At 35.4% G+C, this 24490-nt stretch overlaps 1 protein-coding gene across 2 annotated transcripts in view; it reads left to right on the plus strand.

Moving 5' to 3' along the window:
• Window positions 1-24490, plus strand: part of ARHGAP15 (Rho GTPase activating protein 15) — a 588967-nt gene that overhangs the window by 106642 nt on the left and 457835 nt on the right. For both annotated transcript variants that reach the window (XM_058548899.1, XM_058548898.1), the window contains one exon: window positions 7179-7268. In XM_058548899.1, coding sequence (XP_058404882.1) covers window positions 7179-7268 — 90 coding nt within the window. The remainder of the gene's footprint in view (window positions 1-7178; window positions 7269-24490) is intronic.

Consider the following 24490-nt stretch of genomic DNA (forward strand, 5'->3'; position numbering starts at 1 on the left):
AACTGATAGGGATAATCTGAGTCTATATGCTGAAACAGCAATTAATCCAAAATAAAAAATGGTAGCTAATAACCTGTTTCATAAAATCTGAGCCTTGTCTTTTTTTTTAGCCACATCTGGTAATAATGATGTGAAGATGAGTGGCTCAATGATTTGTTGTCTACACACATGCCCAATCTTCATCATGGAAAATACCATCCAGCAAAAGAGCATCGGCCTTTGATATTTTCTTAAGATACATTAAAAGACCCCAAATATCCCGTAAAGAAAAATGAGAAACTTAATCCTAAAGGTTTAATCTAGGTCAGAGAAAAATATATTATAGAAAGAATACCCTTTCAGCTATTATTTGGAAATGGTTAAGATGGACTAAGAGAATAATAAAAATCAGAAGTGGACAAAACCCAGGATCAATTTTTAATGACTTCACATTGCTCCAACAAAGAGGCTTTTATGTTTTATTGTCCAGAAGCAGTAACTTTTAAATAATTCTATTTAAATATTTTAAAATCAGTCATTGATATTTTAAGTTTACCCCAGAAGCGATATGATACGTCCACTCAGATTTAAATCCATATTTAGTCAATTTTTAAAAAGTATATTTTTATAATGATGTACAATATGATCCATTGGCATCATGTAGTTCATTAGCAGACTTTTTCTTGTGTTTTATAGCTGTAGAATTAAAAATATGTTTTCTATTAAAGGATTCTTTAATTTCAGGCTTCTTGAGTAAAATCTTGATTGTCTTCCAAACAAATTCTACAACTTTTCTGAACAATTTATTCCAGTGTTTAACAAGGCTTAAATATTGAAAATTTTCACTTCTAATAAAGCCTAGTCCCCAAAGTTATTCTTTAAACCTAGATCTTTCTGCTTCAGCTTTGTAAAAGTGAACTATTGATTAGAATCAATTAAAATAGTCTTCTATCTACTTATCTTCGTTTTTGCTTTTTGAAGCTGATATATTTATTTCATTGAATTTTACTCAAATCACTTTAGCTTTTTCTGGCATACTTCTGAATTCACCCCAAATCTCTATTATTTGCTTTGATTGTGCCATAAGATCAGTTCCTACTAAAGGTCAGTATATATAGGAATATTGTGCTTTTACTTGCTATGTATTTCTCATTTTATAAACTATTGTTCTGAGATGTATTATTTGTTAATGCATTGGAATGAATCTGGAAATTTTCCATTGTAATTCTCCATCCAGTTTATAAACTCATTCAACAGGTAACAAATATCTGTTAAGTGCTTGTTTTGGGCTACTTTGCTAGATTTGGAGGAAATGAAGTATAAGACAAACCCAGCCTGTTCTCTGATTGGATGGCTGGGGGAAAGAGATACACCAAAAAGTAGTTGCAGTGTGTGGACAACAAAAAGAATTGTAACAAAGTGTGTTTCAGAATAGGGGAAATGGTAGGAAGGAGTGAGTGACTGTGCCTGCAGAGGTAAACGAGAGCTTCATGGAGATTATTTTGGAGATACACCACAAAAATGAGCAGAATTGGGGCAAATGGCATGCAAGGAGAGTGGATTCAAGAGAGAGATAAATGTGTTCTGGATGAAAAGGGTGCATGCATACTGATATTCACAATGCGCAGAGTTGTGAAGGCATTTTCTGTAGATGTATAGAGTGTTGCATTTTGGAAACTGATGTGAATTTAGCATAGCAGATGTGTATAAGAATGGGAGAATAAATGGAATTGAGAAGGATGGTTGGGGAATGATGGAAAGGAGCCTGTATGCCCTACTAAGGGATTTGTATATTATCCTGCAGATAAGTTTTCCAGAAGAAATATGGTGAGATTTGTGTGTTTTTTTTTTAAAGACAAAAGATGGAGAATGAATTGAAATGGTTTCACTGGTCACAGAGGAAACAGTGAGAAGAATTCAGATGAGAGAAAATAAGAGCTCTAATGAGGTTGTGGTCATAGGATGAAGAGGGAGCTAGTTCTGGAATTCGGGCTTTGTACTTTTTGGTTGTGGGTGGTGAGGGAAAGGGGAGAATTAAGAAAGCAAAGAAGATGAAGTGAATAGAAGGATGATTAACTAAGAAGAGCAATAGAGAAAAAGGGGGCACGTTTAAGAAGAAGAAAATGATTTTACCGAGGTGTCTGTGCTGCATCCTAATGGTAGTTAGTTAGAAAATACACTTCTGATGCATAAGAGGGAGATGGCGGCCAGCAGAACCACTGAAGAGTCAACATATTGTAAGTGACGGATCAGACCAGAGGCGAGACCAAAACCCACAGGAAGCATGTAAACTATGAAAAATAATGAAGGCAGTAAACCAGGATTACCAACATTTAAGAAGTGGGAAGAGGAAGAGAAGTCAGTGAAAGAAACAGAGAAGGAAGAGCATAAAAGGTGAAATAAGAATTTAGAGAGAAAATGTCTCCATAGCTGAGGGACAGAAGGTTTTAAGGAGAAAGGCCAGCAGAATCTAATCATACAGAGTTTGAGTAGAATGTTGACGAAAGAGAAGACATCAGATTGTTTTTGTTGACCTTAATGGTTAAGACGTTTTAGACTAGTCAAGGAAGGGAGTGAAGGACTACAGTGTGTTGAAAAGAGAATGGAACTTGAGCAAACAGAGCATGTGACTGTAGAAAACTCTGGCAATAATGAAAAGGAAATAGATGAGATGGAGAAAAAGTGAGGTTGTAGGGTTGAGATTCGCTTTATTCTATTTTTTTTTAAACAGGAGTAACTTGAGCATGGTTATAGGCTAAAAGATATAATCTATTTGAGAGTGGGAGGTTGAGAAAGGAAAAGAAAAGGGACAACTCAGAAAATGAGAAACAAGATTGGATGGAACTAGAGAGGAAAAGCCTTAGGTTGAAGAAGGAGCATCTCTTCCCCTGAGGCCAAATGGGACATGCCTTGTGAGTTGTTTATGTACTGTATGGCCTTGACCATGATTTTGATACTCATAGACGCCACTATCATGTGCAGGCATGGAAATTCATTAGACAGATGGACCAGAGTCACAGACCCAGGTCCAGAATTCCGAGAGCCAGAAGAGAAAACGGGAAATAATGACCTTTACAAACAAGAAATAGAAAATGTTAATTCTTATTTGGGGACCTAAAAGGGTCATTGTGGAACATAGTAGAAAGAAAGTATGGGTATAGGGGGGAGGCCATACATTGTGTTGTTATCAAGCACTTGGGACTTGGAGTCAGATAAAAATGAATTCTTATTTCAGCTCGAGTACTTATTAAGTGTGTGAGCTCATGTAAGACGCTTAACCACTCACTGCTTGAGCTCCTGCACATGTAAGTTGAAGGCAATGGTAATAACTTCACGAGATTGTTGTAAGAAATAAATGAGAAATTGATATAAAGCTTTTAGAGGGCAAGACATACAGGAATTTATTAAAGTTTATATTTGTTTATTTTGATCATACAGACTAACTACGAAAGTGAGAAGAATTGTGAATATGCTAGCACAAGGCTTTATGATCTCTGTGAGTTAGGAGTAAGCCATTTTACTACACTGAGTAGTCAAAAGTTATTTCTCCAGAATTAGGGAATATGAGGAAGATTGGAGAAGAACAACAGGTGGATGAGAGAGTGGAAGGGATCATTGAATGGGGGGAGAGAGAGAGAGAGGCTGAAGTGACTGTGGAATCAGGAACATAGGCCTGGACATAAAAGGAAGCGTAACCAAGAAGGGCTTGAGAGACTGGGAGAATGTGCCAAGATCTGCCGATTTCAATAACATCAAAAACAAACAATAGGGTGGGAGTAAGAAAAACTCAGAAAGTGGGTTTTGTTAGATGAAAAGCAGAATGGAGATTGCTAAAGCGAAGAGGAGGTGAATCAGTGAGCTCCTGAAGAATGCAAGAGACGGGGCAACGGCAAGGTCACATGAATGAGCACTAGGAGGTGACTGCAAGTGATGGACACAGTTCCAATTGAGATAAACCCAAGCCAAGTGCCAAAGCCGTGGGATTTAGTGTATGATGCTGATGAGAACAGTTAAAGGTTGGCAGAGGTAGATGGTAAGAACGCTGGGAAAGCTTAGATTGCTTTTCACCCATAGATCTCCTCTAGCTCTATATATAGAGAGAGAATCTATAGAAAATTATATAGAGTCTGAGGCTTTTATGGGATTCTTAAAGGAAGAGTCAGTATCTTCTTTATCTCTGGAGTCCCAGTGCCCAGCACAGTGGCCAATACATTGACACATAATAGGTATGCAATAAATATTTATTGAATGATTCTGTGAAATCCTAGGTTCAATCCACATATGAATCCATTAAACTGTTTATCACTTTTCCTCACAAAACAAAGACTGCTTAACTGTTAAACCAAATACAAATCTTAATTGTTATAAAATTGGGAATTCTAAGATGCCCAACCTCCTTTCCAAAGCACAAAAGCTAGTTGTATTTTAGTATTTTCCCTTCATTCATGAATTCAGCAAATATTCATTGAGCAACAACTATGTGGCAGACACTGTTCCATACATTTCCATATATTGGGAAAAATAGTGGAGGAAAAGGCAAAAAAGGCCCCAGCTCAAGGAACTTAATTCTAGTAGGAAAAAACATATAGTCAGCATATAAAAATATATATGTTAATTTCAGTTAGAAGGAAGGCTGCCATGAAATTAAAACAAGTAGTGAGATAGAGAGAAATCAGGAGTGCTGGAACACAGGTCTTTTATATGACAGTTGGAGAAGACCTCTGACAAGGTGACATTTAGCTTGGACCTGATGGATAAGAAGGAGTCAGCCATGTGAAGATTGGGAGGTATTCCAGGTAAACAGGTGGTGTAAAGGCCCACTGGGAAGATCAAGTTTAACAGAGGACAGAAAAGAAATCAAAGTTTAACAGAGGACAGAAAAGAAATCAATATGTCTGTACTAGAGTCTAGTAAGAAAGGCATATCTGTTCCCCAAGTGTTATGTTTTAACATGAGTATGATCATAACATACATTCAATTTTAAAGGACTACATAGTGGTTAGGAAGAGACTCTGGAGTGACACTGCTCACATTTAAATCTTGGCTCCTCTTTTTCTATCTGCATTACCTTGGGAAAGTTTACCTACCCATTCTGGCATGTTTTGTTACCTGTAACATGATGGTAATAATAGTACCTACTGCATACCATTCTCATAAGAATTAAACAAATTGATAGCTGTAAAACACTTAGAGAAGTGCTTGGCACATAAAAAGTGCTTCTTATATAAAATAATTCCCTCTTTTTTCCCCTGACTGCGTTATATGGGAAAGATAATTTCTTTCGTTACATAAGCTTAATGATTATTTTGTTGGTTCTGAGTATCCCATAATTTAATTAACTATAGAAGAAGCAGGTTGTTTTTAATTTTTTCTACATCATAAATCACTCGACAATGAACATTATTATCATGCTTTGAGATTTTCCACAATAGTGATCACCTAGGTGGCAGAGCATGGGTGAACCAGTACAAATACTTCACTGACTGCACCATCTGTAAGAGGCACGCTCATCTAACAAAGGAAAGATAGGCTATCAGTTGCTCTCCTGCCAGCTGAATGTTTCCTAAAGGAAAGTTATGCTTGGCTTGTACAAAATTTTTTGAGTTGCCAAAAATCAAAAATCTCACAATTTACTATAAAAACCCTCAGATTTCTGGCTTCTTCTGAAAAATAGTCTATTTGTATTAAACTGTCATAGTGGCTATGAGGCAACAATTTTGGACAGATTTCTTATGACAGTTTTACCATTCTTTCATAATTATATGTTTTAACCTAAAGTTAATAAAGTTAAAAACATTGTCTAAAAATATTATAAGGCTTGTATACTAAATTTTAAAGTATTGTATGGAAAATTGTTTGAGAAAAGTACTGAATCTATCCACAGAGAAACCTAGAGTAGCTCAGAATATATGAAAATAGTTGGAGTCTGAAATGTGGCATCACTTTCTTTAAAAATAGTAAAGAAATTTCCCAAACAGATAAGCATTTTTTTAATAGCTGGAGTTATGCAAATTTAAAGTTATATGAGTATCATTCACTTGAACCAAATGAAACTATGAAGAGGCAAATGTAGATGATGATATTCCCATTAATTGATCATTATGAATTACTGAAGTAAAAATAGCTTTTAAGTGACATGTGCATTGTATTGTGTAAAAGGAAACACATACTATAATCTATTTGGTCTAAATTAAATTTATTAAATACATATACTTATGTGTATAGCTTTAAAAGTCTGAAAAGTCAACTTCTAAAGGGCACACAGTTGGCACTTAATAAATATTTATTAAATTTGTTTTTTCTTTTACTCAGCTTTGTTGAGATATAATTGACAAGTAACACTTTGTAAGTTTAAGGTATATAATGTTATTTTGATATACATATATATTGTGAAATGATTACCACAGTAAGGTTAATTCACACATCCCACCTCACAGTTATTATTTTTTTTTTTTTTTGGTGAGGAAGATTGGCTCTAAGCTAACACCTGTTGCCATTCTTCCTATTTTTGCTTGAGGAAGACTGGCCCTGAGGTAACATCTGTGCCCATCTTCCTCTGTTTTGTATGTGGGATGCTACCAGCCTTGACGAGTGGTGTAGGTCCATGCCCGGGATTCCAACCTGCGAACCCCAGGCCGCCAAAGCAGAATGGGCCAAACTTAACCACTGCGCCACTGGGCCAGCCTCACATAGTTACCTTTTTGAGTGTATGTGTGTGGTGTAAATATTTAGGATCTACTCTCATAGCAACTTTCAAGTATACGGTACAATGTTAACATATGTATATGTATGCTGTATACTATATATATACTATATACTGTATAGTCATCATGCTGTATATTTGATCCCCAGAGCTTATTCATCTTATAACTGAAACAAAGTTCATCTACATTGCTGAATATGGCAAGATTTCTTCCATTTTTATGGCTGAATAATTGTTCCATTATATGTATACCACATTTTCTTTATCTGTTCATCCATCGATGGACACTTAGGTTGTTTCCATGTCTTGGCTAATGTGAATAATGCTGCAGAGAACAGGAGGGTGCAGATATCTCTTTGGAACTGAAAAAAAAAAAGAGAGAGAAAGGCTTTATACCATAAATATGTATAGCTGCTAACTCAATAAACTTTTATTTTTTCTAACATGCATCAACAATGTTGTATGCTTTTTATTCTTATTTCATCTTTGTTTACAGAAAACTGGGCACAAACCAGAAAGTGTGGATTTGTGTGGAGCACATATTGAATGGGCCAAGGAAAAATCAAGCAGAAAGAATGTCTTTCAGGTAAGACTGTTACATATATTCAATTTATTCCTTTTCCTTCTAAATCTGAGCTCTCTTGAGTGATCAAAATAAGACTACCTTGTTGTGATGTTTTCATATGCATGAACTAGTTGTGCGAAGGTCATTGTGAAAAACTGACTTCTCTTCCTTGTTGAATTTTGGTTTGTTTTGTTGTTTTTTCCTGGTGACTGGCTGCTATCTAAACACAAAATATATCCTGTGTGTTTAATTCTACATGCAAAAGTCACTTAATTCTGCAATGTATTTGATAGCTGTTTGTGGTTCAAACCTAGAATATTTGACTTAAATGGGTTTAATGTAGAACTTTCAGACATACACAAAGTAAGATTCACTAATTATGATAAACTATTTGCATTTACTGTCATTCCTGCCTCCCAGTCATAAATTACATTTTTCCAGTGTGACTTAGGAGGATGGAGAGAGCTAAACAACTATATTGGATCTTTTCATACTGCATAATTTAACTTTTTGGAAAAAATAACTGTGATTAATAATTTCAGTGCTATAATCATGTTCCATTGAATGGAAAGAACCAGAGGAAATCCTTTAAAGAAAGAAAATGGGAAAACTTAACATTTCACATATGATGTTACTAAAATCCCTTTGGCAGTTAATAACTTTAGATTATGGTGGTTGATCTCTTTCTATGTTTATATGAGATTTAATTTACTTTTATATTTTCAAAGTAACTAATAACTTTATAGATATATTTTAGAATTTGTATCATTTAGTAGCCAAGGAACTAGATTATTATAATTATTATATTAAATGTCTTCTAAGACCATTTTGGCCCTTGAAGAAAAGTCAATTCTGTTCTTAAATGCATCAGTAAAATTAAGATATTGGGTCTCATAGAAGTATAGATACATGACATTTACTATCTGAACTCTCACTGGAGAGAAAAAAACTGATTTCCAGTTTGGTCTGCATTTTCCAAATGCTAATTCAGGTCTATCCAAATAATTTGGACTCACATTAATTTTATAAATTATAAAAAAAATTTTAAACATATTCTAGAATAGATTATTTTTCTGGTTCTAATTTTATTCTATTTAGATATTCATTTTTGATACGATAGAGATTTTGTTTTTTTACCAAAAAAGAAAATGAAGGGAAGGAAGGAAAGAAGGAATGAGAACAAAAAAGAAAGAAAAGAAGACTAAATATACTTGCCTAGAAATCAAAGGACTAAAGCCAAAGTGATTAGAATGTGAATTTACAGAATCTAGGAAAAATAAATTTTGTTTTAAAGTGAGGAATTGTAGATCAGTGATATATCCGGTCCTCCTATTTCTTACTCTTTTTGTTATTCTGCCATAAATAACAAAATTTAGAGGTTATAATCCTAGCCTCTATGACAACCTAGATGATCAGTATGACTAGTTCTGAACTGGGTTAGGTGAACTAAGTGGTTTAGTTTTATTATGTATTGTGAGTTTAGCATCCTAATCACCAATGTTATAAAATAAAGACATTAAAATTTGACATCGACATAATAGAAACCCTTGGAGTTGGGCTAAGGCAGCCTTTTTCAGTTCCTTCTGTTAACCTTATGAAGAACTAAGTTAGATCACAAGTGAGGATGATAGTCAAGTGTGTATGATGTATACAGGGCTGCAAATATCAAAGAAAAATATTTATGTATAATTTTACATAACTATAAACATAATACACATAGATATACATTTAAACCACCTATATTGTTGATATATGTCGTCCTAAACTTTTCCAAATGTGTCTAACCACCTCCTGTTATAATTTTTTACTTGTTTTTCATATTTCTGAATATAGGTACTTCCAAAGATATTAAAAACTATTCTCATTTTTGGTAGCGTCTTGGAGGTGAAAATCTTGCCAACTAGTTTTGTTTGTAGGTACCTGAGCAGTTCATGGGGCCTCAGTGTTCTTACATCCAGTTTATCTTTTTTTTGTCTTGTATCCTTTAGTTTAGAGAAACAAGAGGTGATTATAAGGATGTTGTGAATGACAAAGCTAAAGAAAGATTCAAATTGCATTTCCTGCTTCCTTCTTTTGGGATGAATCATGTGGTTTTCATGCTGAAATCTTTTCATCACTGAAACACATGAGCCTAGATAAAATTTACTAATATGTATCCACAGATACAGACTACCAGAGTAAGCCTTTAGAGAGGAACAATATGAATAGCTTTTATAGTTCTGTTAACAAAAAAGCATCAGGAACGATTTGCCAGAGAGCTAAATCTAGATGACTTGCATCAATATTTGATTAGATACATTAGCTGGTCTAACTCTCAAATGATCAAAATAAACATGATTATATCTCAAAAACATGGTATTAAGGCATTGTTGGATGTTTGAGTGTGTGTGTACAAGGGTTTCATTACCTACAGAATAATGAAGTGTTTCTTGCCGACTGAAAAAGACCATCATAGCTTCAGCTGATGTGCTACATCAGAAATAGCTTTAGAATTCCAAGTTTGAATTAGGTTTGGTGTTCAATCTCAGTCTATGAATTATAGATTACAAATAGTAAACGACTATTGAGATTTTTGGTTCAAGAAAAATCAAAGAAAAGCAAAATTAGAAATAATTTAAAATTTGAAATCTGTCTTTAAAAAGTTGATGGATTAGCAATTATATGCCACATAATTACAATGTCTGTGGGGAAGTCGAACTTAAAATGAATAGGAAAACAAACAAAAAATTGAAATATGCTTGAAAGACTCAGCAAGACACATTTGCGACACAACAAACGGAAGGATTTCATTTGTTTCGTTCATTTGGATATGCCATTTGGACATTTGAGTTGTTCATTTTCTTTTTGTATTAAAAACCAAATTTCTTTCATACTCAAAGTCTTATTAAACTCTTGATGTAGATTCAATCTTATTTGATTGGTACATGGTAAGATAACAGTGACAACATAAATTAAGTATTAAGGTTTGGTATTCAACAACTCTCAGCAAATCAGAATAATGCTCACTGAGAATGATGGCCAAGTTCAAGAATATCTGCCTATTTTATAACAGAACAGTCTTTGGCCTAATTAGTACTTGTTAATAATAGACAATATATATTTTTAAAAATCATTAGCTACTTCTATAATAAAGTATATATAGACAAGTCATAATATGTGTATATACATGTATGCATATACATTGTGTGTGTGTCTATGTATATAACTCACATCTAATAGTTTGACCTTAGGAAATAAAGTGACTATCTCCACACACATACATACAAACACAGAAAGACACTGTGTACTTATAAAAGGTCGTACAAATTCAAAGTTAAACTAGTAAATGTTCATTAGTGCTAACTTTTGTTTAATTCTGCATTTAGCCTAATTGTCAAGGACCATCACCAGTTTGATGCAGCTTGCGAAAGTATTTAGCAACCGAGTGATTTGTAATGAACTGGGGTACAAGTTTTCTTAGTTAACTTAAAAGCAACACTAGGTTTTCATCAGGGAAAGAGTGAATAAAAAGATTTATGTTTGAATCATATATTTTAAACATTCCTGCTAAGTGCTAGTTTGCGTTTTGGTGTTTAGCCTGAAATTTAAAGCACTAAGGATTAAAAGGATTACAACATAATCTTAAATAATCCTAAATGTCATTTACAGAGAGATAGCTGTAATAACTAAATAAAACCATGTTAAAGGATGGCAGTATTGTCAGGCAGCATCTGTAACACAAGCAGTGCTTCTGTCACCTTCTTCTCTTTCCTCGCGGAGGCATCAGGCATTTATAAAGCTTTTCAATGGGAAGTTCAACAGAGAAAATGGCTGCAAAATAATTTAAAACAATCAATGATTTTTAAACTTTAATTTCTTCTTGTTTCAAAGTTGAAGGAAAATTTTCACTTAGGTTTCCTTCCTTCCTTTGAACATAAGTCTCTCTGAGTTAAATATTTTTGAAAATGGGGGGAAAGGGAGTTCATGACATGGCTATTAAATAGGTAGATGATACATCTCCAGAACATTCCCAACCTCCAAGGAGCTGCCTCCTTATTAAATATATGGTGGTCTCAAGCACTGTAATTAATTCCATGCCGTTTAATTTAGCACTTAAGTATTCTTTACTCCCGTCATATAAATTAGTTTTGTCTCCCCAAAGAAAGAATATCCCATACCGCTTTATGCTTATTAAACCAGAGGACTGGACACCTTTTAACTGATTCAATGGTTATTCTTAAGGCTAGAGTTGCAATCTTTTAGTAAAAAAACAAAAAAAAATTCAGTCATAAAAAATTTTAGGAAATTGTGTCCACAATATAGGCTCTGTATTCCAAGATGATTTCCGGAGTGTCAACTCTATTCCTTTTTGCAAATAGGAGGTAAATAATAAGAAAAATACTGTCTCCTCAGTCCTTTTCATTACAACATATAATACAGTAGATGATTACTCATATAAAATAAATCATTTCTGCTCTAAAGGTTTACCTTTTCTCAGAGCCAGACAGTGAATAGGCCTCTGTTTTTCTGAGTTTCCTTTAAAATAAAATTGTTTTAAAAATTTCACCCATTAATATGCAACAGGCTCATCTATAGATTATGTACTTTAAATAAGATAATTCTACTATTAATGAATTATGGCTGAATAGAACTATATCAATTGCCTGTTAGAAAGCAGAAAAAATTAAATGACTCAAGAAAGTGAAAGTCTATTTTCCTCCCCCACCACCAGTTTATAACCTTAACAAAAATCATGGCCAAATTTCCTGGAATTGAGATTCTTTTTTAACATATAAAAGTATCTTAGGGCAACAGGTTCTGTCCCTAAAAGTAAAGTAAATTTCAGAATAGATTTATCATTACTCGTATTACTTTTTTGACTTTGGATGGAGTCTTCTGGCTATAATGTATATTAAACATATTCATGTAATATTTTCCATGGATATGCTTTACATTTAAACATAATTTGCGCTTCCTGATCTCAATATGTCTTAGCTTAAAATGTTTAAGTACTACTTAAGTTTATTAATGCGAAGATAATTTAATAATATCTTGGAAAATATCATTTTAAGCCAAAAGGAAAACTACTGGTATTTTGCTTTTATCCATTTCCTTCTGTTAAAAGTGCTGGTTTAAAATAAATCTGAGCTTTTACCAATTTTCTCTTTCATTTTTCAATGCTTGTAGTTAGACTAAATGCAAAAGGATGATTCCTCACATTCATATATGCATTAGATTTCAAGTAAAGCTGGTTTCACTTTAGAGAATTACTCACAGTATCTTAAAAGGCATGACATTAAAAATAAACCAGAGTAAGAGCAGCATTAGTGTCTAATACAGTTGTTTTTTGCTTTCTAGCTTGTCCCCAATCATTTTATCTACCTATTAGATATTCATCCATCATTCAGAAGGTGCAGGGGAGAGAGCACAAGAGTCTGGGGACGCATGTTCCAGTTTTGGCTGTGTCAGTTGTAACTTTATGTAGAATCCAGGGCAGGATCCCGTCTCCAACTTAACAGTTTTTCACACCAAGGAAATAAGAGATGACAGTCTTTGTCTCACACAACTCTCATCTGGTTTAATGTTAAAATGAAGCAATCCTGTATTTGAAAGCAATGCCAAAAGACTGATTTTAGTATAAATACAACTAAGTATTATTATTCATTTACTAACCACATCATCTCACAAAGCTTTTAGGGACATTCCAGATGTGGATTTTGGAAGAACCTGGGTAGGATAGATAGATATCTGTGAAACACAATTCTTGATTTCTGCCCCACTTCTATTCTCTGTACTGCCTTGTGAACTTAACCGATAGACTCAAACTTAATATACCTTGTGAAAATCTTTTCATTCATTGTGTAACTAATAGAATATATGTCCTCAAACCTTACTGAAATTATTTTTAATTTTCTATTCTTATAAATACTGTAATTAATGTAATATCTAATCAATAGAAGTTAAGTAATTAATGTCATATCCAAGTTAATACTTTAAGAAAAGCATTTTGCCCTGAAAGACTCTACTAAGTTATTGATAGCAACTTATAAAAGGGAACTTAGAGACACGTGCAGGAACTACGCCTAAAAATGAAAGAGAGAGAATGGTAGCTCTTTTCTTTCGCCTACTGAGATGTCAGGACAATACTTTTTCTCTGATTTGAGGGAAAGAGATATGATTGTTTTTATAATTTTGGCCTCATGTTTGCCAGTGGGATTGCACAGAAGAATTTTGATGAATGGAATGATGTAATTTTATAATTGGGTCTTTGATTTAGGAATATTAATGTCAGGGATATATAAGATTTACTGCAAAAGAGAGAGCCTTGGGGCAGGAAATAAAACTGATTGTAAGAATCTCAGGTGAGATTAAGATGAAACCTAAAGAGTGTGTTAGCCTGACTGATGAAAGGAGACAGAAACAAGTTGATGGATGGAAAGTACACTCTCACGTGAAGAACATGCCCATTTGCTCAAACGGTGGGACTTGGACACCACTGTCTCTTTGCAGGTTCAATTTTTGAGAAATAATAAAGCTTTTTTTTTTAAAATGTATAATTTCAAGTCTAGAATTAAGATACTCATAAGTTGAGTATATTAATAGGGAAAACAATAGCAAGTGTACATTGCCTGGTGATTCTGTGAAGCTTAGTGGTTGATGAGGATATGTACTCAATTGGACAGCTTCTTTACTCCACTAGTTACTAGAGGGCATAGTGCTATCTTGCTAAATTCATTTCTTTTTGAACTATTATTAAAGCAGAATGCAAATGGATGACAGTAAAGATTGACAATAGTCATATTAGTAAATTTTCGTCCCGAATTAGCCAAGGGAATCAAAATTTAAGATTCCAAAATAAATCAAAATTAAAAATTCAAAGAAAAAAAAAAGGAAATGTCAGCTTGGCTTCTTAGACTTCTAACATTTTAGAAGAATAAACGCATGTGACCCAATGAGCTTAGATCACTGGTTAGCTCACTTCACATTGCCTTCTGGAATAGCTGGCTCCATCTGCTCAAAGATAAGAGTTATGCATTTGGAATAAATTCTGGATTTTAGTTTGACGCTGGGCTAAATGCAACATGCTGTTCTTCATTTATTGACATCATAATGTAAATCCTCTATTCTCATGGAGCATACTCTGTTTCTTGATGTTTTGGTAGAACCAATGTGATGGTCACTGTGCCATGCATGGGCTAATTCTCCATGTCCACAGAACCAGAGTGAGGCTAACTGAGCTACATGGGATCACACATGAGATGTCAGGCCATACACACCCGCCTGAGCTAAAGCAACTACTGCCAATGAGGGATTTCATGGGATGGAGGTAGAATCATCAAATGTTATGGTCTTCCCATTTGTGATTTTCATCTTGCAAAGTACAGAAGGTATAACTTTGGTGCTAGCAAGACAACATTCAAACCAATGGATCCCTTTTTCATATCTTTTTCAAAATTCTTATTTTGTATTTTTAAAAGAGAACAGCCATGTTTATTTCATGCTGAGTATGATTTTTTTTTTTTTAATAGCAAACAGGCCTCTTCCAGAAAAAGGAACGATTTAATCCCTAAAGCTGGTACATAATAGATGGGTCCAGTAAATGGTATCACATTTTACAGCTTGTCCATAAGGATGACACAGGGTGAAATAAAATTGAGTGCTTTTGGATAGTGTGGGATCACTGGCAGGTAAAGAGCCGATGCCATTCAGTTTTTAGAAACATAAGGTAATGAGGCTGGATCTGAAGGCAAGAGAAAAAATATATATATTCACAGTGTTTATATGCCACAAGCCACTGAGCAGGAGAAAAATCTGGGCAGTGGTGAGCAAAACCCTCAAACCTCAGAGCAATGTTTAAAGCAGTGTAAGAAAATAACAAAGCAAGCATCCGTAAACAGAGACTTGAAATCAGAACAAGTAGGAAAAAAACCAAGTTTAAGATGAAAGGAAAATACCAGCACTCATGCAAAACTGGAGGGGCCACTTGTAGAATCTCTGCAGAGAGTCTCTCAATATATGAGTTAAACATGTTACTAAAAATTTAGTAGAAAATAAATATTCAATAGCAAGGCTATAAAACACTGCAGGACAGTTAAGGATTCTTGGTATTAGACAAGGAGAGGAGGGTGCCCTTTTATCTGAACAAAACAGGATGTTGAGAGATGACCCAAGTGAACCAATGAAGTGAAATGCCTGATGTTGGGGAGAAATCAGGAAGGAAGCAGTTTGAACTGTTTTCAGATAACAGATCAGTTTGAGGTGACTTGACCAAGGAAGGGACATTCTCTTGGAGGGTTTAGATGAATTTCTTTTTAATACAGAGCTATTAGATTCTTGTCCAGAGTCCCACCAATTTGCCTGACATTTTATTTCCAGTACTAGAAGAAATTCTAATAGTCTGACTTCCTTGGTGACCATGTGCAAACCAAAAAATTTTTAGAGGCAAAATTAACAAATTGCTGCAAACAGCTCCAAAAAGGAAATAAACATTGATATTGAGGATTCTCTTTCCAAGTAACTTAGACGTTGACAGTTTTTTGTGTTTTTTTTTAACTTGAATTTAAGCAATGCTTCATTTTTCAAAATTCCCACACCCACTCATGATAAAGTAGAAGACAAGCTTCTGATATTTGAGATCTGTGGTAGATTTGAAATCAATTCATGGAAAGGGAGGTTATGAACACACTTTTTTGATGTGTAGAATGTACCAATGAGGGTGGCAGGAAATTATGTGAAACCCTTTTCTTTAACAGCTACACTGGAACATTTACAACCGCAGATGTTATTTGTCCATCAGAAAGGAAAATATTTGTTTCAAGCCACAGGCATTTTCTACCACAATATCAAAATGAAATTCAACAGCAATTTAATGTTTAATGTGTAAGTAAACAAAATATTTTGGGGCACCCAAATACTAGAAAGCAAATAGACCCCACAAAATATAACTAGTAACATGAAAGAAATGGCTGGCTTCATTATGAACAAATCTGTCCATTTACTAAAGTAAGGATTGTTCTATTATTGACACAGGAAATCTTAGATGGACTGCACAAAATGCTGCATTATTCATAAAAGCATTGCTGCCATCTGGTGGCTGGTTGGCGTTTCAGCACTGACTTCACTGATTTGATTTGGCTGGGTGCTCTGGAGAGGTATTCAAAGGAGGTCTTGTCTTTATGTGGTAAAATATAAAGGAGAAATCTCCTGGCCCTAGATGTCATTCATCTGATGGCAGTCCTTTCTCTCTGTTATGTCATAGAATGGAAGATTCAGGAGAGGCAATGACACACTCTTGTATCTTTTGTCCTGAACATTAAAGTATATTTTCCATCACTTATCTAAGGAAGTTGTTCTTGGCTGTTATGGACTGATGAATTTTTATCTACACTTATTTCTGTTAGCAAATAAATATGTAGTTAAATATTAGGAAGATCTATTGAATCTAAAGATACACTGTATTGCTAAAATAAGAATGTATGCAAGATGCTGTAATCCCTCATTTGGATCCAAGCATGAATTTTTTTTTAAGTAACCACTCACTGAGTTTGATTTTGGAAATTACATAATTTACAGTGTCAAAAGAGAGAAATGTATAGGGCTTTATAAAACTCAAGATTTCTCCCCAGTCATTCAATTGTTATGTTAAAGTAATCTGATTAATTGTTAATGACTGATATGAAGCTATCTTTCTTTGTGGATTTGCAAGTTAAATGATAAATATTGCTAAATTCACATTGCACTTTTATCAAAAATAAAATATTTAACATGTAATTTAAGAAATTTTGATAGTTCTCAAGCATCAGTGCATCAACACATTCTTAATCAGAAGCAATAAAATTATCTTGGCAATTTTAGTATATGTCTTAAGTTTTAGATAACTGTAGTATGCCTCCTTGTATGTAATGAAAATCTTGATCCTTAAAGTGGATGTTTATATAGATGACAAATCTTTGAAGATTATAGGAGATAATGAGTTAAAACTATCCAAAGAGGAAAGTTGAAGTTTAATCCTGAATTCTCAGGGATCATATTTAATAGTTAATATTCAGTTTCTAGTGGATATTTGCCTATATCATTAAACCATCTTATGATTCAGTAAAAGTCAAATAACAAAGAGCCATTGCACTAAATTTGGAAACTCATAATGTTGAATGAGTATTATCCTTTGCAAGAAAACTTGTAAATGCCTATTTTTAAAGTAAGATTGTGGGTTTGATTTAAAATTTTTTGGTTCAGATTTTAACCCTGTGAATGTATACTTGATATTACCCTTGTTACTAGCTACTTTTGCCACTTAAAATATTTCCTTCCTCACAACGTTTAATTTGACTCATGGAAGAATATTGCTCATCTTCTCTGGGAAGATCACTCAATTCCCCACCCCTCCTCTGTCTCTGTTTAGAAAGAGAATGTGAAAAACAACAACAACAATAAAACCTTACAAAGAAAGTAAAATTGATAGTCATTATGCCCCTGTCTCTTTCATCTATAAATATAAAATTTCAAGTAAATTATTCTCCTAATCGATTTGGATACCACCCTATGGTGGTTTCCAATGGCTCCATAATAGAGATGGTAGCGATGGTCAGGATGCCTCAGGTTGTAGTCATAAGTTGCTAATGTTTGTTTCAATAATATTTGCTTTTTGGCAGCTTTTACAGCTACCTAACACTAAATTCCCATTTAGTCAGGAAGATCATTCATATACTGTAATGAATGATGTCACCCTAAATCCTTTAGTGTGTAATTGCTGGATGTTACATTTTATAGCAGGGCATTTGATGGTGTATTTGTTTATGCTAAATTTTATGACAGTGACAGCTGTATCTCAGTGGAGGCATGATCTTTTCCTTTCATAGGAAGCTAGTTTTGAATTCTCTTTAACCAAATAGTTTTGCCATATATGCCTGCTGGATTAGACTGAGTTCCCCCTCAAAGCAAAGTTTGAGACTAGAAATTACGTTGCCTCTAGTTTATTTAGGAGGTGATCCCAGAAAGCAGAAATTCAGAGCTAGCAAGAGTGAAACAGAGAAGGAAGAAAAGGCGTGACAAGGGCCATTATGGAGTTGGTCACAGAATGGCTGGTATGCTTCTCAGAATTTTCTACCCAAGGATTGACAGGATGAAGCATTTGTCCATAAGCTTTTCACCTCTTTGGTTTGTGGTTGCCTCTGGGATGGGATGATGGCTTTATATCCTCTTGACTTTCAGGCTGCACATGTGTGGGTGGGCCAAGAAGGCTCTTTCAGGTGTCATACTCCATAGACTCAGAGAATATCCATGGCAGAAAGTGAAAGATATGTGGCGCCTGCTTGAGGCAAGATGCACTTAGTACCAAGGGATTTGAAGCCCACACAGAACTGTTTACACCAGCGGCAGCTGGAGTCACAGGTAAAGCCAAAAGGATGTGAGTCAGGACACAAGAAGTATATGATGCAATCCCCCCCTTGCAATACTCAAATTGACTTGTACGTCAGGTGAAGTCTAATCTATTGTTGAGTCTTTAAGGTAGTGACTGGCCTCTACAAAAGAGCTAATAAAAAAGTTTTAGTGGAAAAACCTACACTCCTCCACTGCAGCTGTGTCTGAGGCCATATTTGATATTCATCATCTGCTTCCTCCATTACTCATTCTAGATTTCATTCAGCATCAGTCAGGACTATAACTAGTCCGTTGTATTTACCTCATGAGGTGAATCAGACCTTCATACCTGATGGATCTAAGCCCTTAATTTTGTGACATCGCCCAGCTCTGTTTGCTTCAGTTGACAGTTCACTGCTCTCCCCAGACGTGGAAGCACGAAGAGACAATTCATTGAATCTCCTGAGTTCCTGAATCATTTCTCCTGCCCCCATTGTACAGAAGCAGCCTTACCTTCTCATTATAATTAGGGCTAGTTATCCCTGAATATAGTAGGTATTTTATTTGCCAACATCTTGAGTATCCATGGTTACCAAGCAGTGGTCATAGCTTTAAGTTCAGTAATAGCATTACTAACCACTTCTAGAAGCAAATTGCTCTCCCATCGCAAAAACAAGAATTTCTAATCCAGCAGAGCCAAAGTTGCAAAACTCAGAAGTATAAATGCTGCAAATGGGTTACTACGGGGGCAACTCTTACTTCTACCTCTTGGTCCTTAGATCCATATATTCTAGCACTGCGACATGTATCAGATATTGGTATTGGAATATAGCATTCCAACCAAATAGGGTCTTGTCCCTAAGCTACTGCTTTAACTGAGACTTTATGAAATCACTCCATTATTCTGTTCGGTTGATCGCTTCCAAATAATGTGTTATTTAGTAAGAACAGTGTATCAGACAATCATGTGCCCAGTGTTGTGCTCCCTTTGCTTCCTTGGTTTGAGACAATGTTGTGAATGACCCCATGCTGCTAAATTGAGCATTCTTGAAACTATGGAATGGTGGAGCAGGCAAAAGCACCATACACAGAGAAGGCAAACCCATATCCAGAGTTGATGTCAATTCTAGGGAGAATCACTGTTCCCCCAAGGATGGAGGATGGTCTAACATAGTCAATTTGCCAGCAGGCACTTGGCTGGTCTCCTTACAGGGCTCAATGTCTGCCTCTGCTGCTGGAAGACTGAGCAATTAGCAGTGGTAAGAGTTACATTAGCCTTGGTGAGAGGGAGCCTTGGTGTTGGGTCTGCACATAGTCACCATCCTTGCCACCGTGTCTACTCCACTCATGGGCTTATTGTGCAAGTTATTAGTGGCTAAAGACAGAGGCTAGTCTGTTAGGTTATCTGGTGCACTGACTTACTCTCTGGTAGACATTAATACATTAAGATGAGACACAAAGATCTGCACGTTCTGTGCCCACTCCCATGAGTCTATTGACATTTGCCAGATTTCTTTGTCTCCAACCTTCCAGACTGCCTTTTTCCAGGCCTCTGACCAACAAGCAAAGCCATTCTCCACTTTCTAGAAATCAGTCTATATTGTTACTTCTGGCTACCCTACCCTGCAAAGTGAACCAACCCCATTTATTGCTTGTATCTCTCCCCATGGGAAGATTTCTCCTTACCATCGTACTACAGAGTCATCCCAGCGTGCATTTGCAGTCCATTTTTTTGGAGCTCACCAAAACATTGAGTTGACCCATCCATGAATGAGGCTTGAGTGTTTTCATCCTCCATCTTTCAAGAACTCCCATGAGGCCAAAGGTGCAAGCTCAAGGAGAAGTACTGGCGTAACAGTGATAGTTAAAATGGGAATTTGAGCCATATGTACGTGTAACTTACTTAGGCCTGCTGTATTTGCTTGGGCCAAGTTCTGCATATAGCATTTCCATTCATGGATTGTTGCCCAAAATTATGATTCGATGGATTTAACAATACGCAGCTCATCATGGGAAGCTGAAGTCACATAGTCACTTGATGTCCTATAATCAGGTGCTCATTCTCTATTCTGACCCAGTAATAGGCCAGGAGTTACTTTTCACTTGGTGAGAATTCCTTTTCTGCAAGAGGCAAAGCCTTCCTTCAGAACCTTCGGGGCCTTTGTTGTGAAACTCTTATAACTTGCCACAAACTCCACAACATTATACTCTAGTTCCTCATTGAATTTGCTGAGTCAAGGAGCTTGCCCCATAGCCTGGACTTACTGCAGGCATTGATAAGTTATGGATAGCCACCCTGGTGTATGAATGGCATCCAGAAATATTCCTAATGCCCAATGTACTGACTCGTCTGGTAATGGAGATCCAGGACTTGAGGTTGTATCACTGTATGAGAATATCCAAGTGCAACCCAGATATAAGAATATCTGAGTGCAATTGCTGACTGTGAGCAAACAAATGATTGTTGTTTTAAGCCATAAATTTTGGGCTAGTTTGTTACAGAGCAATAGCTAATTGATACAAGTAATATGTCTACAAATATAATTCAATGGCTTGATTTTTATGAGAAGTGATGACATATTTGAAAGTGAAGTTCAACCAGTATAAAAAGCCTTTTAAAAGGTTATGGAACTACAGTTCACAGTGTCAGCTTCCACTAATTAATCACCTAGCCTCCTTGGAGGGTTGTAGAGAAAATGCAGGTAGTGGCATTTCGTCTGGTCATGTGTCTTTTTTATTACTCAGTTTGTTTATAGAAATAGCTGCATAACAAAGTTAACTTCCAGGAAAGATGCCAGGTTACACAAAACCATACCAGAGTCTTAGAATCACTTTGGGCTTTCACCCAAAGTTTTTGCAACATTAGGTGGAGGCAACATAATTTGGCTTGAAAAGTTACAAGGGAAAAAATGACAGCAAATGCTCATGGAACAGTATGTTCAGAGTCGTCAAGATAGTATCTTTCTTGGCCCATAAAAATCAAAGTATATTGTATATCTATGCTATTTTTAAGAGTAGTCTGGACCAACAGAATCCAGGGTTGTCACGGATCATCATTAGGCCAGCAACTACAGAGGTTCTAACCCAAAAATTGAGCTGTAAGACATAAGAGCAGATAGAGCTACAGTTGGAAAATCTAAATATAGCTGAAAAGTTTTGGCACTTCAAGAGTTTCTGGGAGAAAGAAAAGAAATTTGATTTCTGTGCTGCTGATGGAAAAGCTCGCAAATGACCTAAGAAAATTATATTTGTCATATTTTCATTGCAAATGGCAATTTTTTATCCATTCCTAAAAGTTGAAAAGGACCTTCCACATTAAAAATCATTAGTTAAGAAAAAGCGTGATGTCTGTGTTGCTTTGGATTTTGGAATTAAATATTCTAGCAATTTCTTTAATTTTGGAAAATGTATACATAGAAAGTGCTGTTGTTAGTCTCAAAAATTTTCACAAGATATTCCAGATCAGAAGATATTTATTTGTGTAAGTTAAACATGAGATTCCCAGACCTGCCTTCATCAATATAATTCTTAGCTTCTTTGTTTTCTTCCCCAAATATGTAAATAAGAAAGTTTAATTTATTGATTTATTTCTGGATTTTTCTTACATAATTAAATCCAAAGATAAGCATGGGATATTCACATTAAATCTGCATGATGATAAGACTATTCTGTCTTGGATTAAAAATTTATTGAACTCTTTAATTAAATTAATTTTAAAATTTTCGGTAAAGTTTCTTATTTCTAAATGTGTGTTAGGTTAACTTCAGGAACAGAAACTGATGAAAAACTGGATAAAATTATTCAGTTACATCAGAGTCTAGGTTTCAAATGATATTTTTTTCATAGTTATTTTAGAAATTGTGTGTGCAGTTATTACTTTTTCACAGTATTGAGTAGAACTCCAGAATCTTGGAAAATGTCAGTTTTCAAAAATGTCTAATTTATGTTTAAGAAATTGAATAACACTCAACTATTTCCCATTTATTCTCATTATGTCCCTTGTTTCACAGTTTATTTTAAATCAATTTTCCCACCCCATATAAAATGCTATTTTGATAACACATTACTTTATCTTTTCAAGTCAAACTAAATTATTTTTTCCAGTGTAACACAAATCAAATCATCATGAAAATTTCAGTGATTGGAGAAAGTAGCTGAGCTATTTTTCAAATGCAAGATCTGAGAAAGTAACCAATACTTGGATTATGTAGAGCACTTACTTGCTATTGGTGAATACTGTTAATTTTGCTGGAACCCAAAACAGGGCAAACTAAAGATGGTCAGTAGTTGCCAGAAAACACTTCTACCCATTTCTGTAGGGGAACATGGAGAACACAGGAAACCTGTACCACAGACACAGAATTCTCTGATCATAGTTTTAGGTTCAGACTGTGACATCATCAGCATGTGGGGCACGCCACAGGAAAGCTCCCGAATCCAAGGGCACTGGCTAGTCTTGGAGGGAAGGACAGCCTGTGGGTGGCTGCAAATCCCCTGCCGCCAGCTAGGCCTCTTACCCCATGGCGTTCTCCCTTCAAGTCCTGAGGGCCCGCTCAGCGCTGTGGGGATGCCCAGTGAGCTGGGGGTCTGCGTGGGTCCTGTCTGTAGCACCCTGCCCATTAGTTGGGCACTTGGGCCCCCTGTCTGGTGTGGGCACTGTCCTGGGGACCCTGTGTCCTCAGAGCCACTCCAGCAAGTGAGGGTTCCCTGATGAGCGGCCAGCCCTTTGGTGACAAGAGGTTCATACGTAATTAGATTATAAGTAATGATATTGCTTTTACAAAAGACATGATTTGGAAGTGAATATACGTCTATGACTGCTAATTCATGTTTATTATTTATTTTGTTCACTTCAGACGTGAATTTGTTAAATTTACTTATTAGAGATGAAATATTTCTGAGAGAGTAATGATTTTCTACTTTGTTGAGTCCAATCTGACTCAGAGACAGAGAGATGTTAGAGGGACTACTTCTTAAATTATTGTGCATAGGGTTTCCATGGTATGGACAAAATCCTTATACTTGATTTTTTTTTCATAAACTTTGCTTAGTATTCATTCATGTTTCCAAATAAATAAAAGAGATAAAATAATTTAATGAAGAAAATATTAACAGAATAATACAAAGGACCAGATATCATCAGGGTTGATTTACCATAGTTCAATTTGTGGCCTCTCTACTAGCCAAGATAGGCTAAATTATGCTTTAGGAACAAATTTCTTTTGTTCAGCCCCACATTCTCTTCACTTGAGGTCCCAGGTTGATGGAATAGCCTCTAACTGGAACAGATATGACAAACTACATGCTGGCCTTTAAAGCTCCTACCTGGAAGTGGAATATGTCAGGTCTGTCTTCATTTCACAGGACTAAGGAAGTTAGAGCCAACAGACCCCAGGTGTATAATCCTCCCGTACGCAGGGCCACTGCAGGGAGAGGCACCAGTATAAATGGTAACTAGTAATAGAGCCTACCACAATCCCTACACAACTAAATATTCCAATCACCTGATATAACCTGCTTAATCTAAATAAAGAGCTGTTGTTTAAATGGAGCAAAATTCACCGGAGATGAAAGCACATTTAACATAATTCATTGTGTACTTATAATTGATGGTAACATAATGACTCATTTAAAAGAACTACCAGCTCCTTTGATAAACACTGTTGAGTGTGAAATTAGAGTTCAATCCATTCAACGATGTAAGTTAACCTGCATACCAATTCATATCTATTTTAAAATTAGTTCAAAAGTGTTGAGAGTATAGAATATTTGCATCAATAATTATGTAAGTCCAAGACAGATGCTTAAATTATAGGAGCTAAAGGTCGAAGAATTCAGGGTGAAATAAGTACTTTCTGAGGGTGACAAAAATGAGGAAAGGGTTGGAAAGTGTTTGCATTTAG

Source organism: Diceros bicornis, chromosome 10, assembly GCF_020826845.1.
Source record: "Diceros bicornis minor isolate mBicDic1 chromosome 10, mDicBic1.mat.cur, whole genome shotgun sequence".
Classification (NCBI taxonomy): Eukaryota; Metazoa; Chordata; class Mammalia; order Perissodactyla; family Rhinocerotidae; genus Diceros; species Diceros bicornis.